The sequence below is a fragment of the Electrona antarctica genome (assembly GCF_951216825.1).
Source record: "Electrona antarctica genome assembly, chromosome: 10".
NCBI lineage: Eukaryota > Metazoa > Chordata > Actinopteri > Myctophiformes > Myctophidae > Electrona > Electrona antarctica.
This window is the reverse complement of record NC_136791.1, coordinates 13,175,833-13,199,305: the sequence shown is the minus strand read 5'-3', so window position 1 is coordinate 13,199,305 and position 23,473 is coordinate 13,175,833. Positions and strand designations below refer to the sequence as shown.

At 40.7% G+C, this 23,473-nt stretch overlaps 2 protein-coding genes across 2 annotated transcripts in view; one reads left to right on the top strand and one right to left on the bottom strand.

Moving 5' to 3' along the window:
* Positions 1 to 16,735, top strand: part of khdrbs2 (KH domain containing, RNA binding, signal transduction associated 2) — a gene marked incomplete at both ends in the record, with an annotated part of 102,114 nt that extends 85,379 nt beyond the window's left edge. The window contains 3 exons of the mRNA XM_079512827.1: positions 12,381 to 12,454; positions 13,421 to 13,479; positions 16,641 to 16,735. Of these exons, the coding sequence (XP_079368953.1) occupies positions 12,381 to 12,454; positions 13,421 to 13,479; positions 16,641 to 16,735 (228 nt within the window). The remainder of the gene's footprint in view (positions 1 to 12,380; positions 12,455 to 13,420; positions 13,480 to 16,640) is intronic.
* Positions 1 to 23,473, bottom strand: part of LOC306930710 (isoaspartyl peptidase/L-asparaginase) — a gene marked incomplete at its 3' end in the record, with an annotated part of 141,763 nt that overhangs the window by 103,197 nt on the left and 15,093 nt on the right. Inside the window, exon 3 of the mRNA XM_079511804.1 lies at positions 19,856 to 19,942. Within this exon, the coding sequence (XP_079367930.1) occupies positions 19,856 to 19,858 (3 nt within the window). The 5' untranslated portion in view covers positions 19,859 to 19,942. The remainder of the gene's footprint in view (positions 1 to 19,855; positions 19,943 to 23,473) is intronic.

Here is a 23,473-nt window from a genome sequence, read left to right as displayed (position 1 = left end):
CTCCAGTAGATGTTATTAAATCACTTAAATACGCATACTTTGTTGAATGGAGTCCCCAGGGTTCTATACTGTACTAGGCCCCCTCCTTCTCCCCCCGCAATAAATCTTAGCCGAAAATAGCCACTCTAAAAGCTCACAACGAGACTGTAGATCTGCTAATGTCGCAGAATGTTCACGCCAGAATAGGGATGCTATAGAGCTTCATGTGGTTAACAGAAGCATGAGTTGGATCCCAAACACAATGCTGAAATCCCGCCGGGGACTGATGTGGCAGTTTTTGCACTGAACTAACGCGTGAGAAATACAAAGATGAGCGAAAGACTGTCTTAATAGATGATGTTTATTAACGTGACCACAGATGCTGGTTCCCCCAACCCCACAGGCACGTATCCAAAAGCTTAATGTCAGAATACAGGAGGCACAGTTCATATAGCGTTAGTCCCGCCCACAAGGTGGACCCCGAGAGATGGGTCTCAGACAGGCCCCCGGAGACGGGAACACAGACAGAATAACAAGCTCACAGAGATGGAAGAACCATTTGCTTACAAGGAAGGGGGGTGGGGGGGGAACAGGTGAGAAGGGGGTTCCAAGTCACCAGAGCCAAAGTGTCAGACACACTGTGTTCTCACAGCAGGGATGAAAGCTTCAAAGTCAGGGTGTATAGACTAACTATCAATGTATGTAAATGACCTTTTGGTCAGATGGGAAATTCCTCGTCAAATCCCTCCTTTTGTTAATTAAACAACAACTTAATTTAACAATAATTGTGAATTTTCCATCAATATCAAAATAATACATCATAATATCACATTTGAAGAAAATACATAGTAAGTGAAATGGTTTAAGCAAAAGAATGACACAAAGCCCTAAGCATACAGCAATACCCATCATGATCTACACATCAAAGGGATCGTAGGCTGGATTTCCGGGTTCAATAATTTGGATCAGTTGGTACTGTACCAACTGGCCATGGATTAAATGACTTACACACTTTCTCATTAAAGGGACAATGCAACAGATAAAACAGAAAACAAAATCATATAACCAAATAAACCAAAAACCCTAAAAATGATACTAATACAGTACCCTGTTGAATTCATTTGACATGTATTAGCACAGCAAAATATAACATAACAGATAAACAGAAAACAAATCATATATTTCAAACAATATTTTCTTTCCAGATGAGAAACGATTTTCCCATGACGCAAACTGTCCAACACGCGTTAAGAGTCCACCGTCAAGTGATTCTCCCCACTTTTTTTTTCTTTTTTTTTTTTTTTTCTTTTTTTAATTGGGCCGTCTGATAGGGGGAGGTGTATGTGTGTGTGTGTGTGTGTGTGTGTGTGTGTGTGTGTGTGTGTGTGTGTGTGTGTGTGTGTGTGTGTGTAGGACAGTCCTCCAGGGGGGGTGTGTGTGTGTGTGTGTGTGTGTGTGTGTGTGTGCAATGGGTGCATAACCTGGACTGGCGATTGTATTCTTGTCTGGAAGCGCTGTCCCTCATCGGCCCCAGTTATCCTGTCCACCAGTCCCTGCCAGCCGGTGCCCATAATCCTCTTCGTCCCTTCGGTCTCTGCTGGCTCCCTCTGATGAATGGTAGGCTTGATCGTCATAATAGCCTGGCTCTGATGAATGGTAGGCTTGATCGTCATAATAGCCTGGCTCTGATGAATGGTAGGCTTGATCGTCATAATAGCCTCTACTGTCGTCATATGGTGTCTCCTGCTGTCGTTCTTCTTTGTCTGTTGACAGCGTAGTGACAGCACTAATCATGGCAAGTTGGAGGGCTTCGGTCTTTTCTTGATCCTGTTTCTTCTCTTTTTCGTTCATGTCGTTTTGGACTTCCTCTGCATGAGTTGCGTGCCTGAGGATGTCGGCCGGATCAGCTGTTCTGTAGCCAATGAGAGATTGTTTCACACGCTTAGAGAGTTTGTCATGCATGTTGCTTATTAGCTGACTGACCAGGAAGGCTTTGGCAAATGGGTCGTTCGGATCTTTTCCCCCTCCGTGGGTGAGTATGGCTTCCTCCAGGCGGTGGTGGAACTGACTGACCGTTTCATCTCTGCCCTGCTTACAGTTGTGCACTTCAGTCAGATTTAATATCGTTGGGAAGAGTGTCATAATCTTCTCACAAACTGTATCCACAGCAGTGATGTATCTGTAATTGTTCTCAAATTGTACATGGACGGGCCTCTCATCTTGATATGTTTGGGCAACATCTAGGACTGCTTGCATTTCGGAAGGTTCCATGTTCTTGGCACAGATGTCAAGTACCTCTTTCATGGTAGGTCTGTATGTACGACAAAAAGCCTGTAGTTCTTGAGTCCAGCGGCGTCCTCCCACTTCATTGGGCTTCTTTAGTGTAGCGGCATATTGGGATATGTCGTCTGGGGACCATAAGCGTTGTACCATCATTACGTCGCCGTACGGGTTGGCTACTTCTACCATTGGACATTGCATGTCAGCTGCCTGTATTATGTTGTCTTCCTCTTCATCCATCCATGGGTCAGAATAAAGTTCATTTGAGGTGGGCGTGTTGCCTGGCAGATGATAAAACCGTGGCGCCCCCTGTGCACGTGTTACTGCCCCAGGCCTTCTTCTTCCCTGCCCATATGACAGTGTGTTGTCCTGGGTGATGGCGATATTCTTGTGACGAGCCGCTGTCTCCCCGTTGTGAATAGGGGTGGACCGATATACTGGTGGGGGCAAGGTCTTCTGTCTTGTCGATGCGGGAACTGGAGTTGTTGGCTGTGCTGTGTTTGTATTGTTACCGTTGCCCAGCTCTGGGTTAGAAATGTCAGTGTAGGATGGACGTTGGTTATTATTGGTGTCATTGGCTTGAGTGGAGTTCATGTTGCCTTCTTTGCGTTGAACTTCTTCCAATAGGGTGAGCATAGCAGACACCAGGGATGGCGTCGGAGCGGAGGGGGGCTGTGGGTTTCCCAGAGAGGAGGGTTGAATGTTCTGGGGGGGGGTGGGGTGCGAGCTTGCAGTGAGATCAGAAGGTGTGAGGAGAGCAGTCTGTAGACAGGGGGGTTGACTGCTCTGTGGGGGTTGCGGGCTTGTGGTGAGATCAGAAGGTGTGAGGAGAGCAGTGACGTTTCGGCTGGTAGACGTCGGGGGTTGACTGGCTGGCATAGGAGGGCAGTCGAGGCCGATTTGGGATGGCGCCTGCAGAGAAGGATAAAAAATAGAATTCTGCGAATATTTGGGCCCTGAAGCGATATATGGAGGAGGAGCCTGTGGTTGGCTCTCCTCCTCCATTAAAGAATCTATGTCTGGCAGTTCTTTCATATGACTCTCCCGTTGTCTGTACTGTGCTTCCTCCATCCACATTGAAAATACTTTTTTGTTCAGGTCACATTTGTCAAGTTTGGATGTTTTTACTGTCTTTTTCTGTCTCATTTTCTTCTCAGCTTTTTTTAGTAGTTTATCTAATTCAAGCAATTTTCCCACACTTAAAGAGCCTTGCTCCGGAAACCCCATTTGTTTCCACTCATCAAGACAGTCTAACGCTCCTAGGCCATATTTCGCAACCATATCGCGCATTAGAGAAGACCACCTTTCTCTGTCCTCTGGGAGTGCGACTGCACTTTTTTTATTTCCCATATTTAATTACTGCTATGTACTTTTTCAATAGTTTATCACAATCACTGAGACAGTAAAATGCTCCTAGACTATTTACTAGTATTTTCCCACCATGTTAATCTGTCACCTGTCCCTGTTCTCTGGGACCGGCACACTTTTCTCTCAGTACACAGCAATGTGGACTGTCTAGTCTTAAGTAACACGGTGTCTTTTTGTTACAATTTTGACTGCAATGTAACACGGTATCGTTATGCTACTATGTGAGGACAAAATGTCTTTATGTTGTTTTATACAACAAGGTATCTTATGTTTTCCCACAGAGTAACAAGGTGTCGTTGTGTTACAAACTTGACTTCATGCAACTATCTTTATGCTATTTTGTGAGGACAACAAATGTCTTTATGTTGTTTTATACAACAAGGTATCTTTGTTGTTTCCACAGATTAACAAGGTGTCGTTGTTTTTCAAAACATGCAACTGTCTTTGTGCTATTCTGTGAGGACAGCAAAATGTCTTTATGCTGCTTGTGCAACAAGATATCTTTTGCTGTTTCCACAGTGTAACAAGGTGTCGTTGTGTTATTTAATGCAAGGTCGTTTTCTGTCCACTAGGCTAGATTTACACAATAGATAGGCTGGCAAAATATGGTCTTAGAATTTAGCATACTTAATTAAACCCTTTAAAAATGTAGCACTTCTATTGTCAGGAATATGTTTGGAAATTGGAAATGTCTCACCGTTTCAGTGTAGCCAACTAGCCACGGGTTTTTTTAAATCCAGGCGCTGAACTCCGTAGATCGCAGCCGCGGATTTCCTGTTGATCTCTGTCCTTTTTGAGCGTTGATGTGATGGACAATCGTGGCTTGATCTCCCGGAGCTCAGACATCGCTGGATCCCACTTCTAGACACCAAATTGATGTGGCAGTTTTTGCACTGAACTAACGCGTGAGAAATACAAAGATGAGCGAAAGACTGTCTTAATAGATGATGTTTATTAACGTGACCACAGATGCTGGTTCCCCCAACCCCACAGGCACGTATCCAAAAGCTTAATGTCAGAATACAGGAGGCACAGTTCATATAGCGTTAGTCCCGCCCACAAGGTGGACCCCGAGAGATGGGTCTCAGACAGGCCCCCGGAGACGGGAACACAGACAGAATAACAAGCTCACAGAGATGGAAGAACCATTTGCTTACAAGGAAGGGGGGTGGGGGGGGAACAGGTGAGAAGGGGGTTCCAAGTCACCAGAGCCAAAGTGTCAGACACACTGTGTTCTCACAGCAGGGATGAAAGCTTCAAAGTCAGGGTGTATAGACTAACTATCAATGTATGTAAATGACCTTTTGGTCAGATGGGAAATTCCTCGTCAGGACATAGATCATTTTCGGTTGTAGCGTGCGCCCACACTGTGGAACGATATTCCACCTCATGTTAGAGCTTCCCAAACCTTGCCTGTGTTTAAATTACGTTTGAAAACTCACTTGTACTCTTGTACTGGCGTTTGAACATGCTGAATGGAGACACAGCTTGCCCTTTGTTCTTTATGAGACTCACTAAGAGAATTAGGGGGCGTTTATTGTAGTTCAGAATACCTTATTGTGTGGTCAATTCGTGACATTATAGGCCTGAAAATCTTATCCAACGAACAAAATATTTATTTTCTGGTGTGCGCATATGTTTGAAGTGAAATTGTGTTTTTTAAGTTTGAGATTATTTCTTTTCTGGTGTGCTCATATGTTTGAAGTGAAATTGTGTTTTTTAAGTTTGAGATTATTTATTTTCTGGTGTGCTCATATGTTTGAAGTGAAATTGTGTTTTTTAAGTTTGAGATTGAATCAAATAAACACCACCAATAGTTGTCAGACGGATCCAAATGATTAACTTTGCATGTTTAGTAATTGAGTAAAAATGTCAAAATGGGCACCTCACCAAAAATAGCCTATTTACAGTACAAGCTCACAGTCATGTTTCCGATGCAGTGAGCTTGTAGATCAGTTATCTTCACTGAATGTTCACCTGCTATTACATGCCCAGAATAGCAGTAGTGGAAAAAGTACTCAAGTACTCAATACTACAATGTAGAAATACTGGAATTCTAAATGTACTTGAGTAGAGGTAAAAACAAAAAGTATTGCTATCAAAATGTACTTAAAAGTACCAAAAGTAGAATGTACTTATTGTGCAGAATGTCCTATTTCACGAGTTATCAAATGTTTTGAAAATAGCAGATCTACAAGCTCACAATGCATCGCATCGTGACACAATGTGAGCTTGTAGATCGGCTATTTTTAAATGGACGCAATGTATTTGGGTGAAGTGGTTATTGTACGTTTTGTAATAATAATCACAATCGACAAAGTAACTAGTAACTAAAGTTTTCAAATAATTGTAGTGAGGTAAAAGTACAATATTTGCCTCTGAGATATAATGGAGTAGAAGTATTGATTGCATACAGTATATAGGGCCCGAATAGAAACAAGACCCCTTTAACCCCTTTTAGACCAAGTGTTCTACTGTACTCTCTCTCTGTTGCTGATTTACATTTCTGTCTAATAAACTGTTCAAAGTAAAAATTCCTCAAAATTGTACTTGAGTGCGTGCATGCACGCACGTGCGTGCGCGCACGTGCGTGCGCGCACGTGCGTGCGTGCGTTGCACACTGGGTGTTACAGTACAGCTTGCTGAAGTGGTGTGAAACGGAGACAAAGAAATGCACCATCCATTGTCTTGTGATGATAGTGTACTGTATGTATTCACAGCCAGGCCTCTATGAAGATCAGTCACATACTGTACAGTAACAGCAGTGGTTCTCAGCCAGTGGCCCAGGGACCACCAGTGGTCCTCGAGGGGGTTCCAGGTGGTCCCCAGCTAAATGATGGAGAGTTGGTAACGGTAACCAAACGAACCTTATAGATGTTTAACTCTTAATAAATTAAACCAAATGGACCCGTAACGGTCCATTTGGTTTATTCTATGCTCTCTCTCTCTCAGTAGTGAAATAATTTTTAAACATATGCATTAATTTACAAGAAGTCTACGCACAATTAGAGAATGTAAAAGAATAGTTATTTTGATCAACGTGTGCCTGCCCTGTACCCTCTGCTATGGTACCTCATCAATAAGGCATTAGAAAATATTCTAAGTTTTGGGTCTGTGAGGCTAAATCTCATCAAACGGTGGTGCGTGGCTCAAACGCTGAATAAATAATGGACCTCGATATGAAAAGGGTTGAAAACCACTGACACGCAGGGTTTCAACAGATAATGGAACACTGTTCATGAGGACCTTTACGATGCTGGTGTCCTAATTAAACTGAGCCAAGACTCCCTACCACTGGTGTAGAGACGTGATTTATTTCCCCTGCTTTTGTTCAATAGGACGAGTCTTAATTGTCTTTCCAATTAGGTGTCAGACTGTAAGAACCAAGCTTCATTATCTGGGCTGCACTTATACGCAAGCAGTACGTCGCTTTTCAAAGATCCATTCAGAGTAAAGTGCAGCATGAAGCCCGAGAAGACAAATCAATGGTATTTGTAATAAGACATGCTGCAAGACATAATATTATATTTAACAACCACTTACAGTATAAATGTATTCAGGTTGTTTTCTATAATCAGAACGATGTATTCTCTACTACACAGATATGATATCAGTGCTCTAGCAAGCTTGCAGTACTGGTAGCCTAATACTATATCCACACAGTTGTGCATTATTCAATTTACAACCCATCAACATTTCACCCAAAACAAAACTGATTGGCACCACACACACACACACACACACACACACACACACACACACACACACACACACACACACACACACACACACACACACACACACACACACACACACACACACACACACACACACACACACACACACACACACACACACACACACACACACACACACACACACACACACACACACACACACACACACAAAGGGTGAAGTGTCCCTTTAACCACCACACGCACGCACGCACACACTATCGTCGCTATTCTGCAGTGGTATAAAGTAACTAAGTACATTTACTCAAGTACAATTTTGAGGAATTTTTACTTTGATTGATTGAATAGTTTATTAGACAGAAATGTAAAGGTGGGTGTGGCCCTCACACCTACGTTGCACCCATATAATGACAGCTCTGTATCTGTCTACTTGTGTCCCTTTTATGCCCTTATATGGAAATCCCTGATTTGCCCATACCCTGTATATTGGCATGCCCATATTTGGAGATATTGGTTGGCTCGGCGGTTCTGTACAACTGGATATATCCATACATACCCATAAATGGACATATAGGTTAGATCGGCGGTTCTGTACAACCACCGCATATCCAAACAAGTCGGCTACGGTCAGTTCCATATTATGCACATGACCATACTGTATATGTGTATAGAGGTTGGATCTGTGGCTCTGGACAACCGAATCTCCATATATGATATATTGTTTATGGTTATGTCTGAGTCATAGTGACTGATTGATTGATTTAAATATTTATTAACAGTTTGTAGAATTACAATTTCAAGCACAACTCAATACAAAAACTGTTAACTGTGAGTTAACAGTTGGGAGGACGACCCAATAAAGCATTACACTTTTACAAGAGGGTCCACCTTGTTCAATTCATCAAAACATTTAGAGACGTACAAATATACACTTCTGTGTAGCCAAAGAACAGAACAGAAATTCATCATAAAGGAGGTAAAAAGGGAAAAGAAACATATACAGTATACCCACTCAGATTTTATGGGGGCCAGTTTCGAATTGCAGCTGTCCGTATAGGTGCCCTTTGAGAGCAGTTTTGAAGGAGTCAAGGGATTTGCATGTCTTAATGACTGTTGGTAGGGCGTTCCACATTTTGGTGGCATAGGAGCGAAACGAATTTAGTCCCTTGTTTGTGCCGAATCTGGGTTGCACATGGTTTGTTGCACTTCCTCTGGTGTTGTGGGTGTGGACTTCATTGACATTAAGGAAGTATTTAGACAGGTACATGGGTATCTTGGTGGTGTATCGAATCTAGTGGACCAGACCCATTGCAAGATGCTGTACTCTGTCATCAACCCTAAGCCATTCCAGCTTGTCAAAGTATCGGGTTTGTTTATGGTTATGTCCAATACAGAATTAATTTCATATGTTGATCTGACCTCATCAAACCCTGTACACTCAAGACATGCTCCACATGCGACTTCGCCCTCATAGCGTCTTACTGGTTTTAATGTAGCTGTGTTCAACGTAGGTTCAGGAGTAGAGACCACCCTCTGCTTATCATGGCCACACCCCGTTCTCAATCGCTTCCTATCTACCACATTTGCCCTCACTCATTAGTCACTCCCCATTCACAATCGCCTGTATCCATGCACTACACCTGATTCCACTCACCACAGCCAATCCTTGCTGCAATCACCACAGTATCAAATATACCTGTGATCTCTCGGCCGGCTTGTTTGTTCTGCTTCACAACAGACCAAACCGGCTATTTCTGCCATTCATTGCTTTCAAATTTGTCCTTGGGTTCCCCACCCCGTTCCACATTCATCTCATTTCGTTTCAATAAACTGTCAAATTTAAGAAGAGGTGTGGTCATCCAACAAAGTATATTGGTCTGGTTAATGTGGAGCATTTTCTCACATGGGAACACTAACAAAATGGTCAATTAGTGAGAAGACTGCTCATCCCATCAGTATATGAAATGCCTTCAGCACAGAATGGAAATAATGTTAGCTCCTTTGAACAACTTAATCCCTGACATAATCCCCAACTTTTAATTGAGTCCAATCCATGTTCATATAAAGGCACACTGGAACGTTGGAAAGCTGAGTGGGTAACTTGCTTTTGTAAAACATTCTGACAACTGACAGAATTTATGACATTTTGGATTTTTGCCATTTTTGTCTTTAATGACATACCCAAAATGGGAACACCAGGTTGGAAATGCATGGTTAAATGAACACCCTAATAGTGATGGTTGACTAATGTGATATAGCTTTAGTTGATTGCCATTGCTTGACATTCTGTATATTGTCTGTGTACTTTTCACGTATTATTGGTTAACGTGCCGTTAGTCGGGTCAAACTGACCCATTGATTTGAAAGCAATGCACATCGTGTGCTAGATCACATTTAATAGTGAAAGGGTCATTATTTTTTTGTGATAAAAGTTGTGATTTATAAGAAAAATCCAATATAATGAAGACAGGGAGGGAATACATCCCATTTATCTTGGAACAAGACTAAGGCATCTAGTCTGAGGGCGTGAATGCAAACACAATTGATGCGTTCAGAAGTTTGACACTCGCGCAGCAGCAGTGGTGGTGCAGCTGGTGTTAAAGTGCAGTGCACACCAGTGCACATTGAGCTCAGTCACTGGTGGAAGAAGTACTCACATGTCTTACTTCGATCTACAACCCTAAACGTGTAGATGTATATAAGATAAGGTGGTTGATGTCGATAGACTTCAAAACATACGTAAATTCTCCTTCAGCACTGCCACCCAAGAGTGGAATGCCCTGACCCCTTCCCTAAAGAAATGCAGATCACTGGCTTCCTTTAAAACAGGCTTGAAAAGCCACCTTTCAGTAGACCAAAGGGAGAGGAAATTATCACTTCACTTGACTGTACTCTGTGTTGTTTACATTTCTGTCTAACACCTCAAGCGTCAGCCTGACTCAGCCATTGTGTTGCGACGTAGCCTGAACCAATCAAAGAACCAATAAATAGTAGTGCGTACTGTAGATCTCAACATTATTTGAGCGAAACCTCGCTCGAATAGAGACCTCGAGCGAATATAAGAGGGGTGGGCGATGTCGCTGCACGGAGCGTTGCTGCTCGCGGTACGTCAGGACAGTCTCATTGGAAGACATGTATTCTAATCAGATTTTATCGTTCGCATCGCTGGCAGTGCTGATTGTGTGTAACAAAATATTCAATCAATCAATCACTTGGCATGCATATCCCAGAGAACCTGAGGGAGCCGAGTGGGAAGTCTGTCAGATCAGCATACGTCTATCAATAAATTCGAATTCAAACTTGCCGCGCGTATCGCCAATGTCCCCTAGTAGAATTCGGGGAGAATTCGGTCGGAATCTGTGTGTAGCATGTTTACTCCATAAATATGCGCATACTGTATGTACTTATACAATATGTCTAAGTACTGTACATGTATGTGGAGTGAAAACAATTTGTATTGTTTCTTTTAGTAAAAACCCAACTGAACAGAACACTGATTTGAGCCAAAAATAAATGTGACTGACAGTGGATCAGACAGCTTGAGGCTAAACTGATTTTTTTGTATACTACAAAAAAATCTAGCTAGGTGGTCATTGTCGGGAGATAATTCACCGACAGGGATTTTAACCACCCTGAAGGTGAATTATATCCCGACAATGACCATCTAGCCAGATATTATCCCGCTTATTACATGGCTACTTAAGTAAGGGATAATATAGATAATTCACCTTCAGGGAGTGTAACCACCTCGGCTTCGCCTCGGTGGTTAAACTCCCTGTCGGTGAATTATCTCCCGATAATGACCACCTAGCCAGATATTATCCCGCTTATTACATGGCTAACTAACATAAATTAATACATTGACCCAAAACACAACAAAAAAGTATTCCATAAGTTCGCGCTGGCTGCGTCTGTAGCTGCAGGGCTGCAGCACTGTCGGAAAACAAGGAAGTGAGTTGATCAAATAGAATCCATTTTCGGGTCCTGCTTCGTCTATTTCTCGCACAAATGTTTTCAAAAACATTTTTAAGAGCAATGTTTAGCTGTAAATGGCATTGTGTGTCACTAGTGTGTGTGTGTTTACATGGCTGTCATGTTGGAAACAGCAGTAAATCAAGCGGGGCGCAGCAGCGCAGCTGGTGCTCAGAGGGTTTGATTAGGCAGCGGTCATTATCGACACATAATTCACCGCTGAATTAAGTGATTGACCAATCAGAATCAAGCATTCAACCAAGCCATGTAATAACATGAATTAACATTTAACATAAATTGACCCAAAACACAACAAAAAAAAGTATTAATTAAGTGTCATGCTGGCTGCGTCTGCCCAGCTGCAGGGCTGGAGCACTGTCGGAAAACAAGGCAGTGAGTTGATCAAATAGAATCCATGTTCGGGTACTGCTTCCGTGCTTCGTCTATTTCTCGCTCAAATGTTTTCAAAAACATTGTTGAGAGCAATATTTAGCTGCAAATGACATTGTGTGTGTGTTTACATGCCTGTCATGTTGGAAACAGCAGTAAATCAGGTTTGATTAGGCATCGGTCTGTTATAGAGCGGAGCGGTCATTATCCAGAAATAACATACCGCTGAATTCAGCGATTGACCAATCAGAATCAAGCATTCAACCAAGCCATGTAATAAAATATAATAACAATTCATTGTACAATAAATAGGTTGAACTGGTGCCATCACATTTCATCATTTAAATACTTAATGTTAAAGGTACGCTTGCTCGCCTTGCTGCATTGTGGTAACCATTCAGCCCATTTGTATTGATATTTTAACATTTTACCAGCAGTTGCACACATTTCTCTAGCAGCAACATATCAATGGTTTAGATCGATGAGTGAGTTGGCTAGGATCATGTCAATTAGGTCTGCACTATTACGATCCATTCGCCTGCAAACCTTAATCAATGCTCCCTGTTTGACACGACTTTACGTCCCTTCCTTTCCTGGTGTGGGTGAACTTTCTTGTGGAAGTAAATCATTCATCATCCTTTTCATATGAAACAAAATGAGGAGAGAAGCCAACCGTGCTGTTCACTTTGTCCACAGGCATACGATGACGGATACGATGGAGAATATGACGACGAGAGCTACGAGGAAAACAACGTCAATCAGTCAAAGAGGTGAATCAATGAGTCAATGAGTTTGATTAATGATATTTGGCTTAAAAAAGGAAGTTCTTCCAATGATCACCATGTGAAAACAAATGATGCTTCTGTCAATCTGACATCCCATCTAGCTACGTTGTGATTTACGAGACAAGCAACGGATGAATTGTATTCTTTAAGGGCTACCAACAGTGAATGTTGTCTGACTTTTTGTGTCAGTGTAAGTGGTATAAAGTAATACGTACATTTAAGTATGATTGAGGTATTTATATGCACTACAATTATTTGAAAAGTTGAGTTACTTTGTAGATTTTGATTATTACAAAACATACATTAAACACTTCAGCCCTATATAGATTTCGTACATTTTAAAATAGCCAATCTACATAGCTCGCAATATGCCGGCCACATCGCGACGCATTGTGAGCTACGTGAGCTACTATTTTCAAAAGATTTGTATACATTTGGGAACTTGTAAAATGGGTCATTCTGCATAATTATTCTTTTGGTAGCCTACTTTTTAAGTACATTTTGATACCAAAACTTTTGTACTTGATATTTTGAATCCCTGACTTTCACCTGAAAGTGTTTCTACATTGCAATATTGATACTTTTACTTAAGTAAAAAAAATCAATATGTTTTCCAACACTGAGTGGTGGAATATTTTTTCCACCACCGTTTTCTACAGGAGGACTTAAAATGTATTAAACTGTTATTACATTTTCTGTACTAATCCTGCACATGTGTTTCCCATCTATAATACCAACACTGAGCAATAAATGTAATCCAATTTATATTCAACTAATTTACCATTAATGACATGCATAACAGCATTGTGCGCCTCACTCAATTACTGTACTGTAGCTATATAGTTTTTTGGCCCAGAATTTAATTAATTCAGCATATTCTAAAATCATTTATAATTATAATATAACATTAGGCCCGTTTTGACATTGACGTTTCCAACTTTTATATTTTAGTATTTCAGAATATTACGAATATGGACACGGAGCCAATGATGAGACCTACGACAACTATGGTAAGGGAAGTTAATTTGGTGAGAGGACACTTTACATCAACTTAGAGGCTCAAATTCTGACCCATTTGTTGTCAAGTCCATCCCTCAAATGCCCTGCTTCTCTCCAACCACTATTTAAATGCTGTTAAATTACAAATAACTAACTGACTGGTTTAGTGAGAGAGCTGTTTGAATGGGATGCAACGATGCACAGCATTATCTGTAGTGTGAACTTACTTGGCCAAAAGTCAACCATATATCCTGAAATCTTTAATATGATATTTTCATTTTCATGGGTGGAAAGTAACGAAGGTGCGTACATGTACTAGAGTACAATTTTAAGGTATTTTTACTATACTTAAATACTGGAGTATTTTTTATATTTATATATATTTATTTGAAAAAAATATATATATACATTTATTTGAAAACTGTAGTCTACTCACTGGATTAAAGTTATTATTAGAACACATACATTAACCACTTCAGCCTTATACAGTACTTCGGCTATTTGAAAATAGCCGATCTACAGTACATGATCACAACGTGTCGCGCATTGTGAGCTTGTAGATCGGCTATTTTCAAAGGATTTTCATACATAAAAAGAAACATGTGAAATGGGACATTCTGCATAATGAACACTTTTACTTTTGGCACTTTAAGTATATTTTGATTTCAATACACTTTTACTCAAGTACTTTTTGAATGCTGGTAATTTACTGTACTTGTAACAGAGTACTTCTACATGATGGTATCGATACTTTTCCACCACTGCTGATGGCCACTTTAAAAAGGTGACAGTCAGTCAGTGAGTTTCCTTTTGCACATCGAGATTGTTTACCAGAGAAGCACTCTTAACAATTATTGTCTTGCTCTCCACATAAACTGGTTTTCACAGCCTGCAAGACCATTCATTCATTCGTTTGTTCGTTCGTTCGGTCATTCATTCATTCATTAATTCATTCATTCATTCATTCATATCCAGTGAATTGTGAACCAGGGTTTTGGAGAACCGAGGAAGAATCCAAAATGAAGGCACTGACAGTGGTGGGAAAAGTACTCAAATGTTTTATTTAATAAGTAAAAGTATCAATACTGCAATGCAGAAATACTCTGTTACAAGTAAACGTCCGGAATTCAAAGTATTGGCATCAAAATGTACTTAAAAGTACCAAAAGTACTCATTATGCAGAATGTCCCATTTCAAGTTTTCAAATGTATAAAAATCATTTGAAAATAGCCGATCTACAAGCTCACAATGCGCCGCGACACATGTGAGCTTGTAGATCGGCTATTTTCAAATAGCTGAAATGTGGGCTGAAGTGGTTAGGCCTACTGTATGTTTTGTAATAATAATCAAAATCTACAATAACTAAACGTTTCAAAATAAATGTAGTGGAGTAGATGGTACATGAAATATTTGCTTCCGAGATATAGTGGAGAAGTAAGTACAATACTTACTGTGACTTGGACCTAAAGCTGTGTGCTATGTACCAGAGCTGGACAGCTTTATGCACTCAGCCAGTGGTGGGCAGTAATGTGCATATTTCGAGTATCTATTTTACTTGAGTATTTTTTATATATACTTATGACCAATGGTGGTGTAAAGTAACCAAGTACATTTACTCAAGTAATGTAGTTAAATTTGTAGGTGTTTTATTTATTTTTTACTTGACTGAGATGTAGCGGATTAGAAGTAAAAGTACTGAAAATTGGAAATACTCCAGAGGCAAATTTTGTAGGCCTACTTTTATTCCACTACATTTATTTGAAAACTTTAGTTACTAGTTACTTTGCCCTATACCGTATACATTTCATACACTTTAATTTGAAAATAGATCTACATTTTCTACTATGAGAAAGTCGTGAGCTTGTAGATCGGCTATTTTCTCAATATGTATCTGGAACAGAGGCAAACTAAATTGAATGACTCAACTCTTACAATTCCAAGTGCTTATCAGGGTGGGGGGATCGAGGTTTCCCCAGTTCAAATACGATTATTTTTGAAAAGATTGAGAACCACTGCTGTACAGGAATTGGGGCTTCCGGACCTAGTAAATTAATTTTCTTTGGAGCGAGCAGCAGTAACCCCTGCTGTGCCTCAAATGAAAAAGAGAATCTCTTAAATGTCCTTGGTCTGATGGGATAGAGCAATGGTTTACAACCCTTTTCATATCAAGGTCCAGTATTTATTCGGCATTTGAGCCACGGACCACCGTTTGATGAGATTTAGCCTCTCAGACCCAAGACTTACTTTGTTATCGTTAGATAAGATTTTGATTAAAAATGTTATTAACAGTTTGTAGAACTGTGAACTGTGGGTACAGTTCACGTACAGGTCAATACAAAAAGAGCCATAGGAGAAACAACAGTGTCTCTCCTACAGTGTGAAAATGTTGATCAAAATAACAATTCTTCTACTTCTATAATTGTTAGACTTCTTTAAATTAAATAATGCTGACATTTAATTCTTGACAGCATAACATTAAACGAAATGGACCCGTACGGATTCATTTTAAAGAGTTAAAGATCTATAATGGTCCACTTGGTTATCAACTTTCCATCATTTACCTAGAACCCACCGCAAGGACGATTGCGGTGGTCCCCGGATCACTGGTTGGAAAGTGGAAACCACTGGGATAGAAATCAAATTATAGGAAGGTACACTAGACTTACTTGATGGATTGAAAACTGCCCACTCCTAAATCTACTGAAGGTGCATTATGTCACTATTAGGTCACTATGGTCCTACTCTCTGGAACTCACTGCCATGATGATCTGAGAGCTGTCACTACCGTGTCATCCTTTAAACTCTTCTCCCTGCCGTCCCCATTTTGGACATGTCATTCTAGACGAAAAAGTGAAAAAAAGGATAAATCGACAAACAGTTGAACAGTAAAACAAGGGGGCGAGCGTTTTTTGAACATGTGCGTGTGTGTAAAGCATCCGTGTTATTTTAGATTTTTGCATTGGCTATTCAAAAGTAGCAGTTATTAACAAGCTCACAATGTGTCACTCCGTGCCACGCTGCGAGCTTGTACAACTGCTGTTTTGGATCATTTTTGAAAAATCTTGAAAGTTTGAGAACTACTGATTTAGAAGGGCATTTGTAGACTCGGCCTCAGATCTTAATGGGGTAAATAAATAGAGACTACATTTATCTGAAATTCATGTTTTTGCAGAGGAGGAATGGGCGACCACCCGTTCAATTCTCAAAGCTCCAGCAACACGGCCAACAAGGGCGGTCTACAGAGAGCATCCCTATGGAAGATACTGAAGGACAGGTGCTCCAAATCTTTGGCCTCCAACGTCAAAAGATTCCTCATAAAATGTTGTAATAGACCTTCCTTTTGCGTCCACCATCACCTCCTTCAGGACATTTTGTCAAAGGAACGCACATTTAGCACAATATTCCCTTGTGGTTCAACATCAGTATTTCGATTTGTACTAACTTCGCACAAAGGAAATATCTTAAACCCCATCCCACCCCAAACCCCATTAACCACTAACCATATATACACTTAGTTGAGCGGAGTCCCCCAGGGGTCTATACTAGGCCCCCTCCTTTTGTCCCTCTATACCAAATATCTTTCTCGGAAATATCCGATCTATAAGCTCACAACGTGTTGTCAGCTTGTAGATCTGCTATTTTTTATGCAAAGTGTTCGCCACCAGAACAGGGATGCTCGCTAATAGGGTTCATAATGTTTAAAGTTTGTTTGTTCCATTTTTGTTTTTTAAATTAAACTTTTGAGTTACCCGAGGTGACAGGAACTCGCACAGAAATGTTCTTCTATTGGGATGTTTATTAGTCAGCCCCATCATGCAGTGGCTCTCCAAATGTTACAGCCATCCCCCCCCTGTTGCTACTGAAATGCTGGTGCTCTCCACTCCCAGTCACCCTGCAGTGTCTTGATGAGCCTGCCACATAGCTCAGCTGTAATAATAATAACAATAATAATAATAATGTGAAACACTGCTTTAATGGATTCCTTTGGTGTTGTAAGTGATTCGTACGGGTCATTCATACGGTTCACCGTAATGTTCGTTATGAAGATACTTTGATGTTAACAAACATTATCAAGTCTCGACACCATTTGGCATGCCTGCATTCTACAGAGGCATTTATTTTTACTTCCCTTATATATGTACCGTTATATAATTTATTCATATCTAAATATCATAAACATACATAATGTAAACATATATTATTTACCCATTACAAATATATTACAATGAGTAATGCAAAAACTGTTCTTGTACCGGAAAACAGTTATGTTTTCAGACTATTTTGTACAGTGCATGACTTTTGTATCATTTGATAATTACACTTACGAACTGGATGAAATCTTTCAAAACTAATGCTTATTATTCCTTATACACAGAACACTCATATAGAGAAGACATACTTTTTACATTGTGGCTAGCCCTGACGAAATCCATTAAATAAAACCATACCGTTGTTGAAACTGGCACAAACGTTTTTGATACAACAGCAAACATTGTCTCCTCACGTCTCCATTACTACAAGAACATAAACAGGTTTAATGTGCAAGAATCTAAACTAAAGCTTTTAAATCATGAAACTGTTCCAGAGCTCCATGATTTCTTGATGGTTGGTTGTGTACATTAGTGTATAAACGGCAACGCATATAATCCACGGTTATAACGTCATTTTAAACATTCCAAGATGTTAGACTATGATCTTGGCATTATATTTCAGTTTATTTTGTGGGGCGGGGTTGAAAGCAATTTGTTGTATACAATGACAATGTGTAATTTATACTAAGCATTGTTCTGTGTTTAACCTGTGTATTTGTACATAAAGCATTTAATAAAAACAACATACTGCGGACCATGTGGAAGCCTCTCTAAATAGGTGGCCATTAACTGGTAAAGGAAGTATAAAGGTGATGGCTAAAATATTCCATAACAAAAGCAACACCTTTACTTGATGAATAACTTATTACAAGAACTTATACTATTCCAATTTGCCCACCGAGTCTTGCTTCACTTTATAAAGGATAGTGGAGAGCAAATGTTCGAAGACTAATAAACTGATTTTCTTAATCCATTCTCTTAAGTTTTACATTATTAAACAGATATTCTGATTGACTGGTTTGCACTATGGTAGCTTGACTCTGAGACTCATATGGCGGTTAATGAGGTAAGACGTCCCCATGTACTCTTTTAGCAGTGTGTTCAATGCGGTGACACTTTGGAGCTGGTTCCTACACGCAGCATAATGTAAACGTATGTGAGTATTTGGTGATATTTACACTCATACTGTATGTTGTCAATGAGTGTAAACGGATATACTTAGTTGCCAGTCTTCTTTACCTGCAACCCACTGGTGTCTGCTAATCTTTATTTGTTATTCAACATGAGGAAACTGTATATCAACTGTCAACTGTTCATGGTTTAAATATAACGACTGAAGGCCGTTTTAGCTATTTTAATTCTCTTCTGTGACTAGTATACCGCCGACTGCTGACATTCATTAAGCGCATAGATCACAGGACTCAAAGGAAGGCTAAAAAGATAAGCAGGTAACCCTAATAATAATTCTAATTTTACGATGATAGCCTCTTACGCTTAAAAAAGTAAACCTTTACCTTCTAACCCCCCAATAAGTACCCATTTAACGGCCCCTATAACTAGATAATCCAAAAAACAATTAACCTAAATTGTGCAAAATGACATAATACACGTCTATATAAAAGACAATAAAGTCCCACCCCTACAGTACAAACTAAACATCACATGAGCGATATAACTAGAAATCAAAACGGTCACAATACCGAAATTTAACCTGGTTTACTTTTTTACAGTAATGAATTGTAAGCATCCTTTGTTACACGTTGCATGCAGTTTATGTATTGCAACAAGTCAGTCTTTCATCTTAATTCATATCACCATCATTTGCCCTATTTCAATAATGTTATATATTTTTTTTTCTTTCAGATACAACATGTTCTGTGATCTGCATCTGGTCAATTCAGATAAAGGTAAGTCAGTACATTCAGTCAGTATATTCCCCATGTCTGTTACGATGCTTACACATTGCTATTAATATGTTGGTTTCATGTCCATGTGTAGCCTAAATTCAGACATTTAACCACTTTTAAACCCTCAATACTTAATAAACTTGACCGCTCGTTCTGTACTGTGTGTGCCATTTAGCCCCATTTTATCCGCCATTTAGTACACCACACCTCTTTGCCGAAAATAGCGGATCTACAACGGCTCGTGCAATTTTCAGCTAATGTTCCATAGGATTCTATATAGGTTTCAAGTGCTTAATGTTAAAGATAGTAGAGTAGTAGAGTTGGAGGTAATTAGAGTTAGAGGTAATTAGTGTCTTGTGTGCCTTCCGAGTGTATACATAATCTCTTACCATCTGTATCTGGTGGCTCAGCCAGTTGGTGCGTACTGGACCATGGGAGCATGAGTTTGACTCCAGTCTTGTCTCTCCTCCATCTGCCTGTAAAATAAAGCATAAAATGCCAAAAATATTTCTTGCCATCATTTGCGCTGTGAGCTTATCTGCTATTTTAATAGGCAAACAATGTGCTATACTATAGCCCCATATCCTATAGCAGCTATAGGATATGGGGCGGTTGTGGCTCAGGAGGTAGAACAGGTCGTCCAATGATCCATGGTTTGATTGATTGATTGAAGAATTTATTAACAGTTTGCAGAATTACAGTACATTTCAAGCACAAACTCAATACAAAGGCTGTTAACTGTGAGTGGACGACCCAATTAAGCATTACACTTGTTTCCAACAGGGTCCACCATGTTCAAATCATCAAAACATTTAGAGACGTACAAATAGACACTTCTATAGACAGAACAGGAATTCATCAAAAAGGAGGTAAAAAGGGAAAAGAAACATATACAGTGAGGGGAAAAAAAGGGGTGGGCGGTGGGGGGGATTCACGTTCAGCTCCGTTAATTTGTTTGTTTTCCTTGGAGGAGCTGCGTTGGGTCCCCAAGTCGGCTCCGTGGCCGTACCTTGAGTTGGCTGTGTGGCCGTGACCGTCTCTTGTGTTGTCCTTGCGTTGGGTCCCCAAGTTGGCTCAGTGGCCATACCTTGAGTTGGCTGTGTGGCCGCGACCGTTGTCCTTGCGTTCGTGTTTGAGGGATTCCGATTTTACAGGGGCCAGTTTCGAATTGCAGCCATCCGTAGGTGCCCTTTGAGAGCGGTTTTGAAGGAGTCAAGGGATTCGCATGTCTTAATGACAGTTGGTAGGGCGTTCCACATTTTGGTGGCATAGGAGCGAAAAGAATTTAGTCCCTTGTTTGTGCCGAATCTGGGTTGTACATGGTTCGTTGCACTCCCTCTGGTGTTGTGGGTGTGGACTTCGTTAACATTAAGGAAGTATCTAGACAGGTACATGGGTATCTTGGTGGTGTATCGAATCTTGTGGACCAGACCCATTGCAAGTTGCTGTACTCTGTCGTCGACCCTAAGCCATTCCAGCCTGTCGAAGTGGGCAGGGGTGAGGTGGGTTCGGGGGGCTAGATCAAGTAGGAGCCTGACCAGTTTGTTTTGGGAAGTCTGGAGCCTGGTTTTAAGGGCCTTTGAGGTGCTGTGGTACCAGGAGGTGCATGCATAGTCAAAGAAACCCTGTACAAGGGCTCCTGTTAAGGTCTTCAAGGTGTTTTTGTTGACCAGTGAGGAGATCCTGTAGAGGAATCTTGTTCTATGGTTGACTTTTTTGATTACGTTGGTGGCCATTTTATCACCGGAAAGATTAGCCTCCAGGATGGAACCTAGGTAGGTAATTTCATCTTTACGTGTGATAACATTGTCACCCACTCTAACCAAGAAGCCATTTGCCTTGCTGAGATTACTAATAGAGCCAAAGAGAATGGATTCAGTTTTTCCCAGGTGTAAAGATAGTTTGTTATCAGCGAGCCAGGTGCAGATTCTACCGAGTTCAGAGCTGAGGGCATTTTCAACCTGCAGTTTGTCCCTGTCCGAGACCAGCAGTGCTGAGTCATCTGCGAACAGGAACAAGTTGCAGTCACAGGCTGAAGTCATGTCGTTTACATATATTAGGAACAGTAGAGGTCCTAGTATGCTTCCTTGTGGAACGCCAAAGCTCACTGGGAGGGGGGGGGACAGTGTTCCGTTCACTTCCACCATCTGTTCTCTCCCCTCCAGGTAGGATTGCATCCAGCTCACTGATGTGCTATCGAAACCAATTGCTTTTAGCTTGTTAACCAGTATGGAGTGGTTCACGGTGTCAAAAGCCTTTTGGAGGTCCAGCATGACCATGCCGCAGTATTTGCCAGCGTCCACCTCTTGTTTGATGTGGTCGCTTAAATAGAGAAGGCATGTGTCAGTGGAGTGGGATGTTCTGAAGCCAGATTGGAACTCGTACAATAATTTGTTAGTGGCAAGATACTTTTCAACCTGTTCATAGACTATTTTTTCCATCACTTTCGAGATGGAACTAAGAATAGAAATAGGGCGGTAGTTGCCGGGGTCTAATTTACTCCCTTTCTTGTGCAAGGGGGTTACTTTGGCCAGTTTGAAATCTTGGGGGACCTGTCCCTGTTTGATGGAGAGGTTTACTATGTGGGTGATGATTGGAGCTATAGAGATGGCTGAGTCTCTGAGAAATTTGGAGGGAATGTTGTCATGGCCTGTGGCCTTGTGGGGTTTGAGGGCACTCAGTTTCTTAATTACCTCATCAGTTGTTACCATAACTAGTTTAAAATCGTCTTTACAAACACCTAGGTTTTTGTAGAAGGTTGTAATGTGCTCTACACCAAAGAGCCCAGAGTGGGAGGGCAGTTTGTTAACCAGAGTTGTTGCTATGTTTGTAAAGAAGATATTCAAGTAGTTGGCCACATCAAGGTTGTCAGTGATGAGAGTGTTGTCAGATTTGATGTTTATGTTCGAAAATCTGGTTTTTAGTTTCTGACCATAGCTTAGTTGATTGTTTAGTAGCTTCCAGAGCTCATGAGGATTGTTTTTGTTTTCCTGAGCTTTATCATTAATGAAGTTACTTTTAGCTGATTTGGTCATGGCAGTTACACTGTTTCGTAGTTTGATTCGTTGTGTATTTAGGTTGTTCAAACGAGCTTGGCGAACACTGTCGAAGCGCTTGGCTAGCTTTGACTTGCATTTTAGAACTTCAGAGCATTTTTTGTCTCTGGCTTTCATTGCAGCCAGTATGTCCGAATTCATCCATGGTTCCGAGCGGGTTTTGCCCCTGGTGGTTCTCAAAGGAGCCATGTAGTTCAGTACTGATGTAAATTTGGTTTTGAAGCCAAGCCAAGCTTCTTCGACAAGTGTGCTATTAAGCTCATCGGACCAATCCAGACTCTCCAATACTTGGTTAAAGACCTCACTAGAGTAGGTTTTGAGGTCCCTTGATATGACTGTTTTGTGGCAGCCGGTCTTAAGTTTTTGTATTTTGCGGGTACAGAATATCATAAAATGATCACTAAGCCCACATACAATAACCCCTTTCTTGGAGATTCTGGAGATTCTCTGGAGATTCTGGTTCGGCGGTTCGAAGTGTCGAAGTGTCCTTGGGCAAGACACTGAACCCTACATTTCCTCCAATGAGTCGGTCGGTGTGAGCTTGCCACCATTGGTGTGTGAATGTGGGAAGTGAGGACGCTGGCGTTGACTGTTCGCTGCTTCACCTCCCATTCTCCCAATGTATGAATGAATGAAAAATTGTAAAGCGCTTTGAGCATTTGGAAAAGCACTATAAAAATGCCATTCATTATTATTATTATTATAATAGCTAAAATCAAAAAAGTGCTACCAGTATGAATACACCAAAAGATGTGTGGAATAATTTGACCATATCCCTCTCACACCCTGTACATTTTGTTAAGGTTTATTCTATGGCGAAGTAAGCCTGTTTATGCACCAATACTATATTAAGACTCTTGCATTCTTTGCTTTATGCCTGTGTAGTGGTGGAAAGCAGTATCCTGCTTGCTTTTAGGCATAGAGCCCTCTATATTTACATTAATGCAGATT